Source organism: Chlorella variabilis (genome assembly GCF_000147415.1).
Source record: "Chlorella variabilis unplaced genomic scaffold CHLNCscaffold_17, whole genome shotgun sequence".
NCBI classification, from domain to species: Eukaryota; Viridiplantae; Chlorophyta; class Trebouxiophyceae; order Chlorellales; family Chlorellaceae; genus Chlorella; species Chlorella variabilis.
In genome coordinates this window covers 620881-641609 of record NW_005435071.1, presented here as the reverse complement: position 1 = coordinate 641609, position 20729 = coordinate 620881, and the positions used below count along the sequence as shown (strand labels likewise).

Sequence of the window (20729 nt, the reverse complement as noted above, 5' to 3'; positions counted from 1 at the left end):
ACGTGAGGGCGGGCAATTGGGCATGTGATCTGTTGCAGGGAATAGCTGCTAAGGGTGGATGCCTGTGCGGCACGCCGTCGGCGTGCAGTGGGGAAGATTGATATACGGCGCAATTCAAAAGGGAATTCCTGGAAAGAACGTGGTGGGTAGAGAAGAGGGTGTATGGTTGAAGAGTGCAGAAAGGCTTAACAACAGCCGGCGGAGGGCTGCACAGCAGGAGCAGCGCTGCCGCCAGTCCCGGTGGGGGGGGGGGGCATCAGAGCGCGGATGTCGCATATAAAAATGAAAGTTTCGGAGCACGCTCAGGCCGGCCGCGGGGCGCCCTGAAGCGGTGCAAGCAACTGCCGAAACGGCGTAGGCCGGCCGGCACGGCGGGCCTCTGCCTGTGACGCCGCTCGAGCCGGCGGGCAGACAGGCAGGGGCGTGGGCGCGGGGTGCGGCGCGCTTGTGCGGGACTGAAGCGCAAACAGAAAGCGGGTCCCGGGGCAGCGCTAGATCTACGATGCTGGTGGTAAGAGACTTAAGCATGCGTCGTCGTCATACCCCGCCTTCCCGTTGCAGTCATAATCCAAGCTGTACAGGCAGGACAGGTAGGTCTCGGGTCGGTAGTACCGGCACAGCGTGACCACAGCGGCGCTGGGGTTGTTGCTGGGGTAGCGCCGCACGGTGACGTTCAGCACAGGGTGGGTCCATGTCTCGTCCACTGCGGCGGGAGGGGAGGGGGAGGGGAGGGGCCGGGGCTGGGCGTGGCAGTCTGTGCGAGGCTGGCGCTGGGCGCAAATGGTGCGTGTGGTTATGGGGGTGGTGGGCGTGCGCGCGAGCCAGCGCGGCAGCACGCAGCAGTGCAGCGGCACCCAGGGTCGCAGCCGTGCCACCCAGCACGGGGCACACTGGGACGGCGGGGCGCGGCAGGCCGCGCATCTGGACATTGGCAGTAGAGCAAGCGGCACAGCATGCGTTCTGCAGCAGTACGGCTGCGGTACAACAGTTCGTACCGCCCAGCATGGTCTCCCAGTTGGTAAAGGCCGAGTCGTAGGGGTCTGAGATGCCGGAGGAGTGGATGTGGACCTGCAGTAACACAAGTTGAAAGACAAAATGTAATTGAACTTTGAATGAAATTGAAACAAAAAGGGAAGGGAGCGGCGGCAGTTGCAGGCGTGCGGGGAGAATTGAGGGGAGTGGAGGGGCCACGGACAGAAGAGCGGCAGGGGCAGCGGCAGGGGGAGCGGGCGGGCGGGTCGGGCATGGGCCTGCTTGGGCGTGGCACTGGGCAGCGAGAAGAGAGGATGGCAGCAGGGGGCATGATGCACACAAATGTACGCGCGCGCGCCCACCTTGTCATCCCAGCCAGCTGCCAGGCCCATGTCGCCGCGGGTGCGCGTGCGGAACGAGATCCACAGCGGCACCGGCTTGTTGGCGCCCACCCCCGGCACGTTCCAGGGCAGCACACGGATGCTGTTGCGCACGGGCAAATCGGTGGCCGCATAACGCGACTGGCTGCCCAGCGAGACGTTGTAGGTGCGGCCGCGGATGAGCGTGGCCGCATCGTACGTGCGCGCCGCGTTCCAACCCATCTGCCAAGCGTGCGGCATGTTCCAGCACTGCACCCGGGCGCACAGGCAGGCAGGCGGGAGGCGGCGGGGCCAACAAAGCCGGTGAGCGGCGGCGCGGCCGGCGGCGCGGGGCAGGTTCATGCCGAGGGCTGCAAACGGGAGGCTGGGAGGCTGAAGGCATGCTGGGAGAGCGTGCGGCGGCGGCCCCCACGCCTGCAGCCGCTCGCCCGCGCTCGCCCCGGCGCCACCCACCCTGTTGTCGCAGCACCAGCCCATGGCGCAGCTCAAGTCATCGTACTCGTTGAAGGATCCTCCGGGGAAAGAGGCGCCGGTGGTGGTGCCCGCGTGCTGCATGAACATGTTGTGGGAGAGCTCGTGTGCGATGGCCTGCAGCGGGGAGAAGGCGAGGTGGAGGGAGGGGAGTGGGAGGCAAGGCCAGGAGGGGGAGTTGCGTGAGCGAGGGGGTACGTGGCGCTGGTGGCGTGGGTGTGGGCGGGCAGGCCGCAGGCGCGGCAGCGGCGCGAGGGGCAAGGGGCAGCGGGGCGAGCAGCGAGGCCCGGCTGGCTGGCGGGGCGGCGCGGCGTGGCGCCTGGCTGGCCGGCCGGCACCCACGTTTTCGTCGCCCCAGTGGTTGCCCGCGATCCAGGCGCGGCACTGGAAGGTGCCGTCGCAGCCCAGGTAGGCGGTACCGGCCCACTCCTTGTCGCAGGGTCCGGGCGGTACCAGGTAGACCCTGCTCTCAGAGGAGGGCAGGGAGGGAGCAGCCCAGCGGCGGCTCAGAGGCTGGTGCATGTGGGGGGCGCGCGGCTGCATCCACCTGCCTGCCCTGCAGCGGTGGCCGGGCGCTGGCCCTGTGCCCTTCCCGGCTGCTGGCCGCCTGGACGGCTGCGCAGCCCGGCGCCTGCTCCGTTATGGAGTGCCCCACCGACGCCAACACACCCAAACACACCCAAGCACGCACGTGACACACAGCGCCGGGGCTCGCCGGCAGGGGAAGCTGCTGCCACACCACCCGAACAGCATCGACACACACACAAGACATCAATCAGACTCAAACGCACAACCCGCCCCGCCGCCGCTGCTTGCCTGTAGAAGTACTTGTTGATGTTGACGCCGCGAGCAACCAGCGCGGCGTCTGCGGCATCCGCCCAGCCGTGGAAGTCGTCAAAAGTGCAGCGGTTGGCCCGCCACGGGATGCCGTAGCTGCGCGACCGCGGGTGGGGCGGGGCAGGGGGCAGAGCAGGCGGGCAGGGCGTCATCACACGGGGCCGCGGCGGCGGGCCAAGCAGGCGGCGCAGGTCGGCAGGCAGCCAGGCGGGCGAGCCGGGCCAGCACCAGCACACCAGCACCACCACCACCACCACCAGAACCACCCCCGAGCGAGCACCACCACCGGAACCGCCCCGGCGCGTGCCTGCTGCCGGAGCAGTTGAGCTGCACGGGCTGCGCCACCAGGCTGTTGTTGGCTGTCAGGCTGGTCTTGAGGTTAGAGCAGAGGTAGAAGGTGGAGCCCACGGTCGCGGTGGTGGGCGTGTTGGGCGTGCCGTCCGAGAACACAACACCCTGGATCTGGTTGCGGTTGAGCGGCGGGTTGTGGGTGGCCGCCCCGGCACGGCAAGTGCCCTTGGTCACAGGATCCATCGCCGTGACTGCGGTGCGGAGGAGGCACGCTGGGGCGCGCTGAGGCACGCTGGGGCGCGATGGGGCACGCTGCTGCCCGCTGGGGCACGCTGCGGCGCGCTGGGGCACGCGCCCGCCGGCAGCCACGCCCACAAACGCCCACTCGCGCCCCGCGGCTGGCCCCACGGCTGCAACCTCCCAGCCAGCGGGCAGCCAGCCTGCCCGCCCGCCGCCGCCGCCCGTCCCGCTAGCCCCCGCTCACTTGGGATCACCAGCACTCCCAGGGAGGAGAGGAAGAGGTCGTTCCAGACCCATGTGCCGCCGCCTTGCGTCACGTTGATGTAGCCGCCGTTGCCCTCGAACGCGGTGGCGGCGGCTGCGGTGGCGCCGACCGTCGTCGCCCCCAGCGTGTTGAGCTGCGCCGCCAGCAGCTCGTCGGGCGTGGGCTGCGCCGGCACCACGATGGCTGCAGCGGCGGCAGGGAGGGGAGGAGGGAGGGAGGCAGGAGGGGCAGGAGATGGGCAGGCGGCGGGTGAGGCGGCGGGAGCGGGGCGGCGCGGATGCACGGCGGCGTGCGCAGTGCACCCAGCTACGGCGCGTTTCGGCGCGGGGAGAGGGACGCACGCTGCGGCGCCACGGGCCCGCCGCTGGCGGTGATGCTGTCCGCTTGGAACTCCAGCTCCGCGGCGGCGGGGTCCTCGGGCTCGTCCAGCACGTCGCCCGGATCCTCGGGCTCCTCATCCGCCTCCTCCCAATTTTTTTTGTTCCACCAGCTGCCCCCCGCTGACAGGTCCATGCCCGTGCGCAGCTTCTCCAGCCAGCCGGGGTCCTTCACCTTCACCCGCCACTTCCGCCGCCGGTTCTTGCGCTTGACGAGCAGGATTCTGCGGGGAGGGGGGGAGGGGGGGCAGGCGCGCGGCGCGCAGCGGCGGCGTCACGTGCGGTTTCGCCACCATGTGGTGCGGAGCCATGCCGGCCTGCGGCCTGGGCCTGGTGGTGCAGCCGGAGGCTTCCCGGAGCGTGCCTCCGCCCGCGGCACCCGCCCTGCCTGCCAAGCTTTGCTGGGCTGGCCAAGCGCCGGGCGCGGCCCAGCCGCCGCCCACCGCCCCCCGGGGCGCGCGAGGCGCCCCGCAGGCCAGCCCGCCCCCCGCGCCGCTGCCGGCTCCGCAAGCGGCTCCTCTTGCCTTCCCACGTCGCCTTCTGTGAAGTCCATCTCCAATATCAGCGCCTTGCCTGCAGGCCAGCGAGGGTGAGGGGTTGGTGCTCCGTGCGCGCTCGGCCCCCGTCCGCTCGCCGCCCGGGCCCCGCCCACCTGAAAGCCACTTCTTCTTCTTCACGCCCTCCAGTTCGCGGGCCTCCAGCCCTTGGGCGCCCAGCATGATGAGGGCGAGCCAGAAGGCCACCCGCCGCTGTGTGCGAACCATGCTGCCAATTCGATGTCGTCTTCTGCAAAGAGTATGAGGGCTTGCGGAGCCAGCTACAGCTGAGTATCGCATGAGCGGAAGCCGGCACACCCACTGTAGAAGCTGGCGGAATTGAAGCGCCTCGTGAAGACAGCCGCCCCTTAAGCCCCACCGCCGTGGAGAACGATCGAGATCCCGCGCGACGGCTTGGAGGAGGGTGAGGGCCCCCCGGCAGGTTCGCGTGGGGCTACGGGAGCAACGCCCGTCTCTGCGGGCACGCAGATTTGTTACTGCCAGCCTGATGGGCACCAACGAAGCTGCTTGAGCGCGCCCCAAGTCGGCGAAAGGTGCAGCAGGGTTTCCCGCCAGGCACTTGCATGGCGCTGCCTGGTTGCCGCCGCCACGCCGCGGCGGGCCTGGACTGTGCTGCCCTGTTCCCCCTCCCGCCGCTGCTGCCAGCCAGTGGTGCAGCAGGCAAACTTCCTGGTGCCCCTGCGCAGAAGCCCACCGGCAAGCCCACCCGCACCCCGCCGACTGAGCTAACTCGTTGCCGCCAGCAGCCAGATCAGCTCCCTGCACACGGCTGGCTTGCTGCACCCCAGACAGCGACTGCATTGCGATTGTGTGCATGTTTGGTTCCTGACGGCTGGGCACAAGTAGCCGCATTTAGCTGTGCAGCACCCGGAATGCCCCAAGCGGCACCACCCGGCTGCAGCATCGCCGTGTGCACAGGGCTGGCCACCCAATGGCAGAAGCGCCTGTCTGCCTGCTTCTCTGAGCCGTGTAACTGGCTGCCTGGAGCCAGCAGCTCTGGCCGGGCGTAGTTGGAGATTGCAAGGAGGACTGATTTCCAATTGAAGCAGGAGCGTTGCAGGCGGGAGGCGCTGGCGCCACCCGCTTCCAGGCGCGTGAGGGAAAGCCCCGGCCACTGGTGTCACTGGCTTCTGCACGTATTGAGATAACAAACGGGCATCAGGTGTGGCCTCTTCGTAGAACTTTGAGAATGACGTGTCTGGCGCCCTCTGCAAGCTCCAAGGCCTGGGACCTCGGCTGAAAATTTCGCGTTCCAACACCCGATCACGGCGATCTGAGGCAAACTGGCCCATCCACCAGCGAGCCTGTCTGCCTTCCCCTCCACCCCCGCGTAGAACTGCCACTCCGAGGTGCGCCTGCTACTCCTGAAGACTTAGAAAACCAGTTCCCGGCCGCCGGATGAGGCAGCGCTACTCACGCAGATGCCGCCCGCCTGCCGCAGCGTTGCCCGGCTCGCCGCCGCCGCCAGAGACGCCGACATGGAGCGCGCTGTGCTGCGCGAGGGCTGGCTGCGCGCCCGCGAGCGCCTGCCCACCGAGATCTTTCTGGACAGTGAGGACATCAGCCGTGTGGTGGCGGCAGAGATTGCGGCGCTCATCCGCAGCCGCCAGGCAGAGGGTGGGTGCCGGGGTTGGCAGCGGCACCTCCGCTCAACCCTGGCTCCCTGCATTAGGCATACGGCACATAGCCACCAGCCGGGGGGCGTGCACCGCGAGCCTGCCTGGCATGTCGGGCTGAGTGCGACCGAGCCCGGCCGCCACCCGACCAGCGCTCGCGTCTGCTGGCGACACCGGTCCAACCTGCTGCAGGGCGGCGCTGCGTGCTGGGCCTGGCCACCGGCAGCACCCCCATGCACGTCTACCGTGAGCTGGTCAGGATGCACAGGCGAGCTGCGGGCCTGCCCGCCTGCCAGCCGGGCGCAGCCGCACCAGGGGCCCCCCGGCAGCGCTGCCTGTGGCAGACGCTCCCAGAGCAGCAGAGCCTCCCGCGAGCCCAGCTGCCGCCCTTGGCTGAGCCGGCCCTGTCGCTGCCGCTCGCCTCCCTCCTTCTGCCTGCCCCCAGCCTGTGCTGCCGCTGTACGATGCTATCGCTACTGTACCGCCACTGTACTGCTGGTGTACCGCAGAGAGGAGGGCCTGTCCTTCCGCAACGTGCTCACCTTCAACTTGGATGAGTACCACCCCATGCAGCCCCAGGCCCTGCAGGCGGGTGCCAGGCCCTGCCGCACCAGCTGCCACTGGCAGTGGGCAACAGCAGCTGCGGCAGGGTGGCAGTGGTGGTAGGGGGAGAGTATGTGCTGGGGCGCGGCGCCTGTCCCAGCAAGCCGCCACCCCACCCCACGGCCTCACGCCCGCTGCTCATGCCCGCCCCTGTGCTGCCCTGGCCCCCGCAGAGCTACCACCGCTTCATGCGGGAGCACCTGCTGGACCACGTGGACCTGCCGCCGGGGGCAGCGCACATTCCAGACGGTACCGTACCGCTGGCGGAGGTGCCCAAGTGAGCGGCGGTGGTGGTTATCGTTGGCATGTGTGTGGTGCGTGCTGTGCATGGTTTGGTGGCAGGGAGGCGCAACTGCTGCCTGTGCTGGTGGTGGTGGTGGTGGTGGCCGGGCTGGGTGTGGGGCACGCGAGAGGTGGTGAGGTTGGGGGGTGGGGTGGGGAGGCGAGCACAGCGTGCCAACCCCAGAACCCACCCCACCCCGCTGCTGGAGGCACTGCCAGGAGTATGAGCGGCAGATTGAGGAGGCGGGAGGCATCGATCTGCAGGCGCGTGCCTAGCCGCCGCCGCAGGAAAAGCAGCTGCCGTCGCGCCGCCGCTCCGGGCTCGCCATCACTCTTGCACCCACCCACCACAACATGCCACACTTGCTGGCTCCCCTCCTCACCACCATCCTTGCCTTCCGCCAACCACACCTCCACACACGCCTGCACAACCCCTCCACTCCCGAGCCCTGTGCAGATACTGGGGCTGGGGCGCACCGGGCACATCGGGTTCAACGAGCGCGGCAGCGCCCGCGGCAGCACCACCCGCCTCATCACACTGGACCGGTGCGCCGGCGGCCCTGGGCACAAGAGACCCTGCCGCCGCCGCCGCCTTCTGTCGTTTTGCCGTCTTGCGAATCGTGGCACCCACCCCGTGCCCCCGCGTGCTGGGCCTAGCCCCAAGCCTGCTGCCGCCGCGCTCTGCTCCCTACACCTGCCTCACCCGGGCCCTGTCCGCCCCTGCCTCACCCGCTTACCCACCTGCCCTACCGCCCACCCCGCCGATCGACTCCCGCCCTTGCAGGGTGACCCGCGTGGACGCTGCCTCTGACTTCTTTGGGGAGGGCGCCGTGCCCCGCAGGGCAATCACCATGGGGGTAGCAACCATCCTCAAGGCAGGCCGGGACCCTGCACCCCTGGCTGAACTGTTTGTTGTTGGGCGGGGTGCGGGCGGCTGGCCAGCTGCCAGGCTGGCGCTGCCTGGCTGGCCCGCTGGTTGCTGGCGCCGGTTGGCTCGACCATCGGCGGGACCCCGGCGGGCGGGTGTGGCCGTGGCCGGCTGGCTGGCCGTGCCCTGATCAGGCTCATGATCGGCTGCCCCGCTGGCGCGTGCGCGACTGGCCTGCCCGCAGGCGCGCCGCATGGTGCTAATGGCATTTGGGGAGAACAAGGCGGGGGTGGTGCGGCAGGCGGTGGAGGGGCCCGTGTCTGAGCAGGTGGCGGCCAGCTATCTGCAGGAGCACCCCGACGCCGCGGCCTATGTCGACTATGCGGCAGCGGCAGGCACGCTGTGGTCACGCCGTGGGGCCACGCTGCGCTCACGCTGTGGGGTGGGGCCATGCTGTGGTCACGCTGTGTGGCCGCGCTGTGGGGCCGCGCTCCGCCCCGCAAGAGCGCGGCGCTGCACGGCTGTGCATATCGTAGCCACACCTTGGGTAGCCAAAGGGCTGGAGAGTGCGGGCGGCCGGTGGCCCCGTGACCACCGCTGGCGGCTTCCTGCCTGCCTGCCTGCCTGCCTGTTTCATGCAGGCCTGACCCGCGTGCAGTGCCCCTGGGTGCTAGGCCCCATCGCCTGGGACGCCACCCAGGTCAAGAAGGCGGCCTGCTGGCTGGCGCAGCAGGTGTGCTGAGCTGGCACGGCGCTGAGCTGGCACGGCGCTGAGCTGGCACGGCAGGCTGGCCGCAAGCTCAAGCAGGCCGCCGCCGCCGCGCTGGATGCTGCCGGGGGGCAGCCGCCTCCTCCGGGTGTGCGTGCCTGCTCATCTCAACCAACGGCAATCCCAGGGAGGCGACAAAATTTCAGCTAGAGTGTGTGGAATCTCTCCTGCCGTGCAGGTGGGCAAGCCGGTGCTGAAGCTGACGGATGACGACTACTCAGAGCACTCGCTGCAGGCGGGTTGTTAGGGCTGGTAGCTGGGGTGGCAGGCGCCGCCTCCTCTCGGAGCGGGACCCTGAGGTGGCAGCGCCTCCTCAGGCGCTGCCACCCCAGCGGGGCGGTGGCGAAGCACGCCCGGATGCGCTGCCTGGGGACAGCCAAGGCCTGAGGGGGAGCCGCCATGCGTGCCACCAGGCTCCCTGACCCCTTCCACCTCCACCGCCACCGATGCTCCATATGCAGGACTTGGTGGGGTCGGAGTGGGGCCCAGCGTATGACATCAACCTGCGGGTCTTCTACGCCCTGCAGGGCACCATCAGCGGCTGGCCGGGTGGGTGGGGTGGGAGGGGGTGGGGCTGGGGCCCCATGCATGCAAGCGGCACTTGCTCGCATGGTGCTCGCGCCCACACAGCATGGCGCCCCATGCGGGGGCCAGGCAGCTGTTTGGTGGCAGCAGGGGGTGTGGAGAGCTGGGCGGCCCTGCCTGGGATGCGCTGATCTGGCGGTACTGCCCTGCATGGCATGGTCCTGCCCTCTTGACTGCGTGCATGCTGCTGGGCCTTGCGCAGGTGGGAAGCCGCATGGCACCGAGGTGCAGAGCGGCGCCAAGGCCGTGCGGCGCGGCAGGGCTGGCGCAGGCGGCAAGGATGCCAAGGGGACCGGTCCAGCTGCCGGCGGCGCCGCTGGTCCCATGGAAGAGGAGGTTGCTGCGAGCAGTGCCGGCGGCGAGGCCGGCAGCAGCAGCAACAGCAGCGAGGCGGGAGACACGATCAAGGCGCACCGCCAGGCTCCAGCTGATGGCAGCGCCTACGGTACGGGTGGAGGCGGTGCGGTGCAGCTGACCAGGCAATACACCGACCACGGCCTGCCGCCGGCGCAGGCGCCGCCCTCAGGGGGCGCAGCGGGTGAGCTACAACGCAAGGGCTGCTGGGCGGGATGCATGCAGCTCGCGTCGCCGGTGCAGCGGCAGCCGCAGCCCACCAAGCTGCCCACACACCTCCCGCTGCTGGCTGCCCCCTGAGCACCCCAGCTTCCCAGCGCGCTGCCGGTGCTGCCGCCGAGCCTGCAGCCTTCCCCAAGCGCGTGCTCATCATGTCTCCTCACCCCGACGATGACGTCATATCTATGGGCGGCACACTCATCCGCCTGGTGGACCAGGGGCACGAGGTGGGTGGGCGGACTGCTGCATGGCTGCCGTTTCAGCCCCAGCAGGCGCCTCTTCAACCCCACCATTACCTCCCACCACCACCACACAGACATGCTGAGCTGGCACCTGACGCTCCCCATCACCCACCCACCCACCTACCCACCCACAACCGCAGGTGCATGTGGGCTACCAGACCAGCGGCAACATCGCGGTGTGGGACGAGGACGCGCTGCGCTTTGCAGACTTTGCGGTGCAGGTGCGCCGACCGTGTGGCACAGCTTCCGGGGAGCTTCCGGGGCTTGCGGTGCCTCCTGAGAAGCCGGCCGGGTGTTGCGGGAATGGGCAGAGACGCGCGGGGGGGTGCAGGGTGGAGGCATGTGCAGCCACAGGCGGAGGGTCTGTGGTGCCTCCTCGCCTCCCAGCCAGCAACCTTTGCCTGTCCACCCCCCGCAGTTTGGCGGCGCCATGGGGCTGGACACGAGCCGCACCGGGGAGGTGGCCCGCCGCATCGAGGCCGCCCTGCGGGACAAGCAGCCGGGGGAGGTACAGGGGGCAGTACAGTGGGGCTGGGGCGTACAGCGTGGGGCTGTACAGGGGGCTGTGAGGAAGCGGTGGCGGCTTGCAGGAGGAGGGAGGGAGAGGGGGCGCTGGCTGCCCCTGCTGACATGCCGGGCCGGCGCTGCAGCCCAGAGCTCAGGCCTGGCACCTGCCCTTTCCCACCTACCTTTCTTTCTTACCCCCTCCCTCGCCCCCGCCGCAGGTGGACAGCGAGGAGGTGCTGCGAACCAAGGCGCTCATCCGCAAGTGCGAGGCGCGGTCGGGTGGGTGGGGCTGCCACTGGCAGGCCGTCGGCGGCTGCTGGGGGCTGGCTGAGGCTGACGGCGGCTGGCGAGGGTGCAGGCGCCCTCCAATTGGGCCGACCGGCAGCTGGGGCCCTTTCGGGCAACACCCAGCCGGCTGCAGGCGCACTGCCTGGCCCTGACCAGCTCAGCTCAGGCCTGTACAGCCCGTGCGCTGTGCCTGCCGCTGCAGCGGGGCGCACGTGTGGCGCTGACGTGGCAAACCTACACTTCCTGGACATGCCTTTCTACCAGACTGGTGGGTGGCGGGCGGGCTCACATCATTCACGCTTCCACCAACACGCCTCCAGCTGGCAGCAGCTGGCGCCAGGCCCGGACTGAGCGCTGGCAAACCTCCCCAGCCGGGCATTCAACAAGATGCAGCGGGCTGAGCAGGGCTGCTGCCATGGGCCGTGCCCGCCACCCCACCACGCAGTATATCATGCAGGCGCGTGCATCGCCCCTGCCCCTGCCTGCTCCCTGCTGCAGGCCAAGTGGTCAAGGCGCCTCTGTCCCAGGCTGACATCGATCTGCTGGTGGCCCTGTTTGACCGCATCAGGCGAGCTGGAAGGTCCGGACTGGGAAGCCGGCAGGCTGGCTGGCTGGCTGGGATGACCACCGCTGCGGTAGGCGAGGGGCCGTGCTCGCCTGCCGACCCGCCGACCCGTCAACCAGCCCCCGCTCTGCTGCCCGAGAGCCAGGCTGGCCACCCGCCACTCCTCCCACAACACGTCCTGCCCTCTCCCCGCACCCAAACAATACATCATGTCAACCACACGCAGGCCGCACCAGATCTTTGCGGCGGGTGACCTTTCCGACCCACACGGCACACACCGCACCTGCCTGCAGGCACGAGCTGCTCAGCAGGGCATTTGTGGGGTGCAGCCGCCCAGCGCCAGAGCTTGCATTAGTGCAGTCGAGCGCACCTGTGGCGTGCCCTGCCCTGCCTTGCCGCTGCCACAGCTGGTGCTGCCGACAGCGGTTGCCAGGGGTTGGAGGCAGCAGGAAGGGCGTTGTCTACCATGCATCGATGCATTGCATGCAGGCCATCTTCCGAGCTCTGGGTGTGGTACGGGAGCAGGACTGGTACCATGAGTGCGGCACCGAGGTGCTGCTGTACCGTGGAGCCTGGCAGGAGTGGGAGCCTTGGGAGGTGGACCTGGCGGTACCGCTGTCCCCCGCGGAGCTGCAGCAGAAGGTGGATGCGATCTTCAAGCACCAGAGCCAGGTGAGCCCTGCGGCGACGACGGGCGCAGCGTGGCGCTGGGCGCAGGCCGCCAGCCGGCGGCAGCATCCCGCATCCTGTAGCCCCAGACCGTCGCCGCTGGCAGGGAAGCGGCGGCGGCTGTGCCTGCCTCCCTTCCTCGAGCTCAATCGATTCTTTTTTCATGTCGCTTCACTCAAGAGCGGGACCTCCTACTCTGCGCCGCCTGCTTTTTGCAGAAGGACCGCGCCCTGTTCCCTGGAGCAGACCCTCGAGAGTTCTGGCAGCGCGCCCAGGAGCGCAACCGCGCCACGGCGGCGCTGTACGACAGGTGGGCCCGCCGCGCCAGCCTGGCAGCTGTCCGATAGGGCATGGACAAGGTTTTGGGAGACCCTGCCCGCCTGTCCCTCCCTGCAGGCTGGGCCTGGCAGAGTACGAAGCCATGGAGGCATTTGTGCGGTACGACCCCTCCGCCGACGACCCCTCCCACCTCTTCTGCCCGCCGCGGCCCGAGGCGTCGGAGGAGCGGGCGGCGCTCAAGGGCGGCGAGCTTGTGGGGCAGTAGCCTCTGCCACCAGCGAGATCTCTGGGATCGCCGCCAGCTAGCTCCCTACGTCTTGACTGCCGATTGCCATCAGACTGTTGTGCTCATCCGCCACCGGTGAACTCGGTTACAGGCGCAGCCACGGACACAGTTCAAGTTGCTGTCTGACGCAGTGCCAAATACCAAGCTTCATCCATGCTCGTGTGTAATCAATTGCTCAACGCGTGGGTTGCCTAGGCGACCCAAACTCTCCTGGCAGGAATTTGCATCTGATCCCTCTGCTTGCCTCTCCACACGCTTCCGTCCCACGTCCGCTCTCCAGCCGCGTGCCCATCAGCGCTGGCCTCCTGCCCCATGACAGCTGCTGCCAGGCTGCTGCCACCTCCTGGCTACTGCTGCTTGAGGGCTCCTGCTGGCTACTGCTGCTTCAGCGCCTTGGCGTGCCAGGCATCCAGAGGCGCTGCCTCCAGCCGCGGCAGCACCCGGCGCAGCAGCAGCAGGATGGCCAGTCCCAGGCACACGCCCACGCCTGCACGGCAGGGGGGGTTGGCGTGGGGTGCAAAGTCAGCGGGGCGAGCAGTGGGGGCTGGACGCCGCTTGCTCACGGGCAAGCACCGGCGAGGCAGGTAGCGGCAGGAGGCGGCAGCAGGCAGGAGGCAGCAGCACGCCCCTACACACACACACACGCGTGCACACAATCCAAACGCACACACAATCCACACGCTCACCTGCCAGGATGTAGAAGCCATCCCGCAGGACCTCGCAGGCGCCGCCCGCCGCGGTGCAGGCGTTGGCGGCGCCCACGCCCCTGCCCCCCGCCGCCGAGCACGCCTCTGGCGCCACGTCGGCGCCCACGCACTGCCGCTGCGTCAGCACATCCATGGCTGCACCGGGGGCGGAGAAGAGAGCAGCGGGTGGCAGGCAGGGTGCCAGAGCTAACGAGGGGAGAGCCATCACAGGCCTTTCGATGGGTGCAGCACGACAGGTGCATTGGCGCCAGCTCGGCATCGGCGCCCAGCAGGGAGGCAGCCGCGAGGCAGCAGGGAGGCAGCCGGCGGCAGTACAGGCGGCACCAAACGCGGCCGCCCAGCCCACCCGCAAACAGGAACAGCTTGGGCACCGTCACCCCGATGTTGGCCACTGTGTTGAGCAGGGTGAGGTAGGCGCCGCCCATGGCTGGGTCACTGATCCTGCAGGGGGAGGGGATGCGAAGGAGGAGTGTGTGTGTGCGTGAGGAGGTATTTGTGTCGTGTGAGGTGTGTGCGGCAGCTAGGGTGAGTACGGCAGCTGGTGGGGTGGATGGGGGCGTATGGCATGGGTGTGCGTGTGGCGGTCAAGGCGGTGCGTGCATGTGGCGTGGGCGCTATTGCCAGGCCGCCACCCGCCCGCTCTCCATCCATCCATCCATCCATCCATCACTCCCGCCAGCCCGCTTGCCTGTTGAAGAAGGAGCCCAGGGCTGTGAACATGAGGGTGGAGGTGAAGGAGGTGGCCACCCCCAGCGCCGCCACGCCGGCAAAAGCGGCGGGCGCGTCGCCCAGCGCCGAGGCGCCCGCCGGGAAGCGGTGCACGGCATAGGCGCTGCAGGGGTGTGGGGGGGAGGCAGGAGGCGCCACGCAGCGGGGAGGAAGGTTGGGGGGAGGTGGGAGGGGCAGGCAGTCAGGGGTGCTCCCAGTCAGGTGTCCCGAGAAACTGGCGGCGCCTCGCATCTGGCATGCACCCTCTGGCAGAGGGCCTGCCTGCCCCGGCCACTCCCTTTGCGCCTGGCTGGCCCGGGCCCCCAGCTGCGCCGCACACCTGGCGGCCGCCAGCGCCAGGCGGGCGCGGTATCCGGCCAGCCAGGGCGCAAAGGGGCGTCCCGCGGCGGCCCAGCGGCCCGCCACCAAGGCAGACACGAGCTCCATTGGGAACTCAGCCAGAACCTGCGGTACCATGCGGTAACAAGCAAGGGCCAAGGAGGGAGGATGTCAGCTGTACCATGAAGGCATGTGCCCAGCGGAACACCCTGCAGCCTTGCGGTACCATGGCGATGGAGCAACGGGCTAGCGAGCCCTGTCCATCCCACCAATTCATCCCGTACCAGACACCGCCCCCTCAGCCCACCACCTCAGGACAACTCCCACACTCACCAGCCCCGCCAGCGCCTCCTTGCTGACCCCCTTCTCCAGAAGCTTCAGAGGAGCCGCCGCCTCGACTGTCAGCATGCCCAGCCGGCACGTCACCAGCACCAGCGCCAGCAGCTGCAGCATGCAGGCGGGAGCAGCACGCGCAGGGGACTTCAGGACAGGTTCGGGGTGGGCGGGCGGGGCAGTGCGGGAGCGCACTGCCACAGGAACCAGTCCACCACGGGAAGGTGTGTCCAGCGCCACCGCTGTTTCACCCTAACAGAGCAGCAGGAGCACGCAAGCATGCCAGGCCGCGCCACCCAGCCGGGCTCAGCCCAGCCCCGGCCCGGCCGCTCGACGCCACCAGCGGCTTGCCTGGACGGTGGGCAGGCGCACCACCCGCCACAGCTGCAGGTAGGCTTCCCCTAGCGGCGGCACCGCCTCCTCATCCTCTCCATCCTCCTCCCGCCCATCCTCTGCGCTCCCGGCCGCGGGAGCGGCCACGGTCGTGGCGCCACCCCCACTGCAGGCAGCTTCCTCGACGGCCTCCCCCTCAGAGGCTCGCCCCAGCGAGGACAGCCGCTGCGTGCTGCTCAGCATGATGGCCCCTTCCCTCCCTGCACCAGCACAGGGAGGCGGGCCACACCAGCGCACAATCGGTGGAGGCACGCCAGCGTGCGGCCGCCGGCCATCAGGCTGAGCACAGCCGCGCAAGCCGCTGGCGCGCAGCATGCCCTGCTCTTGCGGCACACAAAACCACGCTGCAAACCCTGCGCGCGGCCGCATGGCTTGGCCGCCCCAGGCCGCCCGCTCGCCCGCTCACCGTTGGCCTTGCTGCTGCCATACATGCCGCCGTTGGCGCCGCCGCTTGCCCTGGCCCTGCCCCCGGCACCGCGCTCCCGAGTGAGCAGCGCCACTGCCGCGGTGATTGCCAGGTAAGCCCAGCCCCAGAACCGCATGTAGCCAGACAGCGACAGGGCGCCTGCAGGGGCGCAGACAGGGCAGCAGGCAGCCTCGGCCTCCAAACACCTCTGCCCACAAACCGTCCCGGCTCCCCAGCCGCTCCGCGGGGCCGCCAGAAGTGCCCCGGCCAGGCAGCCTGAGAAGCAGCCCAGCCTTGGCCAGGCGGTGCAGCACCTTGGCCGGGTGCCGAGGCTGCGGGCAGCCACTTGTTAGAGAAGGAGGGGTCGTTGAGTGCGAGGAAGACTGTGAAGGAAGCAAAGTAGCCGATGTTCATGCCCACCGTCTGACACGTGGCGGCGTAGCTGCATGGCGGCAGGTGAGGCAGGGGGGCGGGCATGAAGGGAGGGGTGAGCGCGGCCGGCGCGTGCGCAAGCTGTTCCGGCAGGGGAAGCGGCGAGCCCGGCGGCGCGCACCCGACGTGCTGCTTGCTGAGCAGCGTCAGCGCCCAGCCGTCCACGGCCACGTCCTGGGTGGCGGCCAGCAGGACGAGCAGGAAGAAGAGGCTCGTGACGCCCGCCGCGTTGCCCGCATCCAGCTGAGCCTCCACCCAGCCGCCGCACAGCAGCATGAGGGCCGCGCTGGCGGTCTGCAGGGGCAGGATCCAGGAGCGGCGGCGCCCGACGGCGGGCCAGTAGAGGGAGTCCACAATGGGGCTCCACAGCAGCTTGAAACTGCAGCGGGCAGGCAGGGATGCCAACGAGGCAGGCAGGCAGGCGGGCAAGTGAGGCAGAGAAGCGGGCACAGCAAAGGGAGGCCGCAGGCGATGCCTGTGCTCCGCAGTGCGGCTGCTGGGGTACAGCGCCAAAGCCATTGCAGCCAGGAGCATGCCGCAGCTGCCCATCCGCCAGGCGGCGCCGCCAGTTGGACAGGACGGCAAGGCGTCTTGCCTGTAGGGGTAGGAGGCCAGGGAGAAGATGCCGATCTTGGTGTAGCTCATCTTGGCTTGCATCAGGAAAGGCCTGCGGGCGAGGGGGTGCAACCAAGGGGTTGGGCAAGCTGGCCGGTGCAGCGTCACTCAGGCAGGCAGGGGGCGAGCGCTTCAGACCCGTGCATCGCATCGGAGCGGCGGCGGGGCAGATCAGGACAGCGGCAGTCGCGGCGGCACCCGGCTCACATGCTTCCCATGGAAAGGCCCAGCGGCACGCCTTGCAGCATGTACAGGACGACGAGCAGCACCACGGCAGGCAGCTCGTCGCGCAGCAGGCTGCCGCCGCCTGCTTTCGCTCCCTCTCCTGCTATCTCCTTGCCAGCGGCTGCCGCCGGCTTGCCGCCGCCGCTGCCAGCGGCTCCATTCTCGGCGGGGGCGGCCGTGCCGCGCCGCCTGCGGGTCCCACTGCTGCTCATTGCAGCTGCTGTTGCTGCTGAGGCTGCATAGACGCCTGGCGCGGTCGGCTGGTGATGAGGTCGGTGGAGCTACCGGGAAGGGCGGGTGGCTTCTGGATGGGTTGACAGAGCTCCGATTCAGAGGAGAAACGAGGCAGGGGTTGCCGCAAGAGGCTGCATGGGAGTGCAGGTCCACCACGGGGGCCGGTGTCTAGAACTCAAGAATGCAGCTTGCGCATTGCTGCTTGGCACACCTGCATCGAAATGAAATGCGCCTGGCTATATTCGTCGCGCTGGGCCGCCGCATTTCGCGGCCGCCTGCCGCCACCGCCGCCCGCGTCCTGCTCCAGCGGGGTGCTTGCAGCCAGCCCTTCACACGCATTTGCTGCCAGCTCCACCCCCCCTAGCCGCATCTGGTGCCTGTGAGGCACTGTTACAGCTAACGTCCCCGATGGGAGAGGCGACGTCGCTGCGCACGCAGATGGCCTGACGGTGGGTGAGGTGGCGTGGTGGCAACCCACGCTGGAGATTGGGGTGGCAACCACGCCTGACATGACCTTCATCAGCACATAGTCATGGCGGCAAGTGCTGTTGTGGGGAGGGGCAGTCTTGCCGCTTGCCGCCCCTCCAGTACCGACCGCTCAGCGCCCTCAGCACATGGGCCGCGTCACCTGCGGCTACTTAAGACGCAATCGGCCTCATTGACTGAGGTCAGTGCGCCAAGCGCGGCCTTTTGTCAGCTTGCCCACTTCTTGATCGGGTCCGCGTGCCCCCTTGCTAGCCTTGCCGCCGCCTACTAGCGTGTTTGGCTTCTTGAGGAGGCGGGAGGCATCGCCAATAGCCCTGCAAAGCAGAGAAAGGCCCTGACCGAAAGCAAGCAATCGCAGTGCTGTGCAGCGCACGCCGGTGGAGGCTGCGCAGTGAGCTAGGACGGTGACCAAGGCCTAAAGGGGTGCTGCAGGTGATCCCAGCATGGGCAGGTCTCCGCCGCGCCGCCGCCGCCGCTGCTGCCGCTGCCGCCGCTGAGACGCGCGCCGCCTGGCACCCTGGCACTGCAGCCTGCTGGCGCCCAGCGCAATGGCCGGCAACGCCAGCTACCCCACCCCGCCCTGGTACAACGGCGTGGTCACGTATGTGCCAGAGTACTGCGGCCGCATCAGCCCGTACGAGGCCAACACCGAGGATGCACCCACCTTCCAGATCACCGAAACCAGCTACTGGACGGTGCGTGGGCAGCCTCCCTCTCGTCCTGCCTGAGGCAGAGGGGAGGCATAATGGCAGCCTGCAGCTCCTGCAGGGAGGGGGGCCAAGCAGGCCCTCAGAATGTCGACCTCTTGCTGCACACCGTCCAAAACACTGTCCGCCGCTGCACACCATCCGCCGTGCCGCCCAGCCCGCGCTGCTGGCCCGCTCAGATGGCTCGCTGCCTGGCTGGCGCAGGGCGAGGTCATCCCCAGCATCATCCCTGGGCTGGTTCTGGGCGGCATCGCCCTCGTCGGCTTCATCCTGTCCCTGCTCTGGGTGAGTCTGGCGCTCCTTATGTGATGCAGTCATGCAGAGGCCGATGGGTGGAGGAGGGCAGGCCACAGAAGCGCCGGGGCCTGTGCCCGTGCCTTTGCTGACCGCCCAGCTGTAGACTGCCGTGACATATGCTGCCCAGCCGCTCCCCACCGCCGCTTGCAGCTGTGCGTGCGGCCATGTCGGCGCACCTACGTACGCCGTCGGGAGCTCAGGCGGCGCGCGGCCGCCGAGCGGCAGGAGCGGCAGGAGCGGCAGCAGCTGGAGCAGCAGCAGGCTGGCCAGTTCATATCTGCTGCAGAGTCGGGGAGTTGGTCCCAGAAGCCTCTAGAGCCTCCGCAGCAGCAGTCGATGGGCGGAGCGCCTCCGCCAGCTGATGGCACGCAGCCGCAGCAGGCAGCAGCGGGCAGCGCCGCGCAGCGCGGCAAGTGCCGCGTGCCGGGCTGGCCCTGGTGCCGGCAGAAGTGGCGGCAGTGCCGGCAGTGCTGGCCGCCGCCGCGGCAGTGGTGGCAGCGCCAGGCAGGTGGGCGCCCTGCTGCCTGCGCCTGCCGGTTGTCCCCGCGCTGCGCTGTTGGATGGCCCGAAGGCTCTCAACCCGCTGCCCTTGTCACTTTTTCTCTTTTCTCACACGCTGCCTTCTATCCCTCTCCACCCCCAACCCTCCCACCCGGCTGCCCCTCCTGCCTTGCAGATCCGGGCGAGGGCCCTGTGGCGGCCTGGACCAAGCTGTTGCTGGTGGCGCTGGGGGTGCTGGTGGTGGCAGTGGGCTCGTGGGGACTGGCCCAGAGCATCGTGGCCACTCAGGACATGATCGGAGAGTTCTGGGGGCTCATGGATCAGACCTCCACCTTTGTGAGTGGCGGGGAGGCCTGGCGCCGAGCCTGCGGCGGCGTGGGTGGCAGCCGCCGCGCGGAAGATGGCAGCCGCTGCCTGGGTGCCGGGCGCCGGGCGGGCGGCCCGGCAGCCTTTGTGGTTGGCAGGCTGTTGGCAGGCTGCTGGCGGCTCTCCAGCCCGTGTGTGGGGCAGTGGCGGCCACGAGTACAGAGCTCATCGCGGTGCGCCAGCAGGCTGCCTTGAAACACACACACGTGTGAAACAGACCACCATGGCCGCCCTGTCCCCCCGCCCCGCAGACCGGCGACGTGTACGCAGCAGCAGCCGAGCTGTCTGGCAACATTTCGGCGTTGCAGGCGCCCCTGGCCGCCGTCACTGCTGAAAGCGCCGGTGCGCCTGTAGCCACCGCCCGCCCGGCCCGCTGCTGTTCCAGGCGCTACGGCCTGGCCGCGCGCCAAGCCGAGGGCTTGCCTCCGGCCGGCCGCCTCTGCCTGGCTTCATTCCCGCTGCCTGGCTGCTGCATGCTGGCCACACGCCCAGAGCCAGCCTTGTGCCCCGGCAGTCGACGTGCACAGCAGCAGGAAGGCGGCCAGCCGCATGCGTCCCCGCCCGCATGCACGCCGCATACACACACCCTCACCAGCCCTCCACTCTCCCCGCCCCGCCTGCGCCCCGCCGCAGCGCTGCGCCCCCTGCTCCAAGCCGTGGGGCTGCAGCCCGTGCAGGTGAACGCCGTCCTGCTCTCCCTAACCACTTACGACTTCTCTCAGCTGACTGCCGCCTCTGCCGCCATCAACAACTCGGTGCTGCCCGCCATCAACAACAGCATCAAGCCGGTGGGTGGCGGTTGTGGGGTGGGGTCTGGTGCTTCGGTGCGCACAGGTTTGCTGACTGTATGGGTGAGGGGGAGAGGGAGGTCTCTAGAGAGAGGGGAGTACATGCGTGGTGTGTGCATGTGTGTGTGTGTGTGCTTCCACCTGCACGCGTTTCGGCCACTTCACGCGCTCCAGCTGCCCGCTGCCCGCCGGCGCAGGCTCTGGAGAGCATCTACGACTGGGAGTCTCCCACCATGAGCATACAGGACACCTGGCGCTACGTCATCATCGCCGGTACGGTCCTTGCAGCAGCGCGTGCTCGTGCTGCCGCCTGGGGGCCTGCTGCCCGCCTGCACGGCCTGCACGCCTGCCTGCCTGCTGCCAAGGAGCCGCGTGGACTGCGTGCCTGCCTCCTGCCTGCTCAAGAACGGCCCGGCGGCTCCTACACACCCGTGCCCACAAGCTTCCCCACCCGCTTCCCGCCTCGCCTCCCCCCCGGGGGGCGCGCATGGGGCGATGGGGTGGGCTGGTGGCACGGCCCCAATAGGCCCCTCTCTCTCTCCTCAACCACGCATGCAGGAGCAGGATAGTGCGGGAGGAGCGGGTGAGGCGCGCACCTGAGGTGGTGCGCCAGGTGTGCCTTAGGCACCTGCGGCGCCGCCCCCGCCAGCTCCCACAACGGCGCCTCTAT

The 20729-nt window shown here is 69.2% G+C and overlaps 3 protein-coding genes across 3 annotated transcripts; 1 reads left to right on the top strand and 2 right to left on the bottom strand.

Moving 5' to 3' along the window:
• Positions 1–497: 497 nt before the first annotated feature.
• Positions 498–4597, bottom strand: CHLNCDRAFT_136757 (expressed protein; the record flags this gene model as incomplete). The annotated part of the gene is made up of 11 exons (XM_005845517.1): positions 498–703; positions 996–1068; positions 1335–1601; positions 1806–1940; positions 2166–2291; positions 2615–2756; positions 2947–3202; positions 3436–3639; positions 3798–4057; positions 4277–4406; positions 4486–4597. The coding sequence occupies 11 exons, from the start codon at positions 4595–4597 to the stop codon at positions 498–500; spliced, it is 1911 nt and encodes a 636-aa protein (XP_005845579.1).
• Positions 4598–5901: 1304 nt separating this feature from the next.
• CHLNCDRAFT_6736 (hypothetical protein) lies at positions 5902–12399 on the top strand (the record flags this gene model as incomplete). Its single annotated transcript, XM_005845614.1, has 22 exons — positions 5902–6007; positions 6199–6252; positions 6452–6598; positions 6664–6665; positions 6783–6886; positions 7101–7159; positions 7189–7193; positions 7349–7437; positions 7676–7802; positions 8004–8172; positions 8401–8492; positions 8707–8770; positions 9018–9086; positions 9777–9913; positions 10069–10162; positions 10586–10714; positions 10926–10991; positions 11222–11303; positions 11515–11611; positions 11814–11960; positions 12176–12267; positions 12354–12399. Coding segments are annotated over 22 exons (1977 nt in total), but the record flags the coding sequence as incomplete, so codon positions are not given.
• A 3091-nt stretch (positions 12400–15490) lies between these two features.
• Positions 15491–16745, bottom strand: CHLNCDRAFT_11505 (hypothetical protein; the record flags this gene model as incomplete). Its single annotated transcript, XM_005845516.1, has 5 exons — positions 15491–15567; positions 15723–15850; positions 15962–16219; positions 16421–16507; positions 16663–16745. Coding segments are annotated over 5 exons (633 nt in total), but the record flags the coding sequence as incomplete, so codon positions are not given.
• Positions 16746–20729: the final 3984 nt, after the last annotated feature.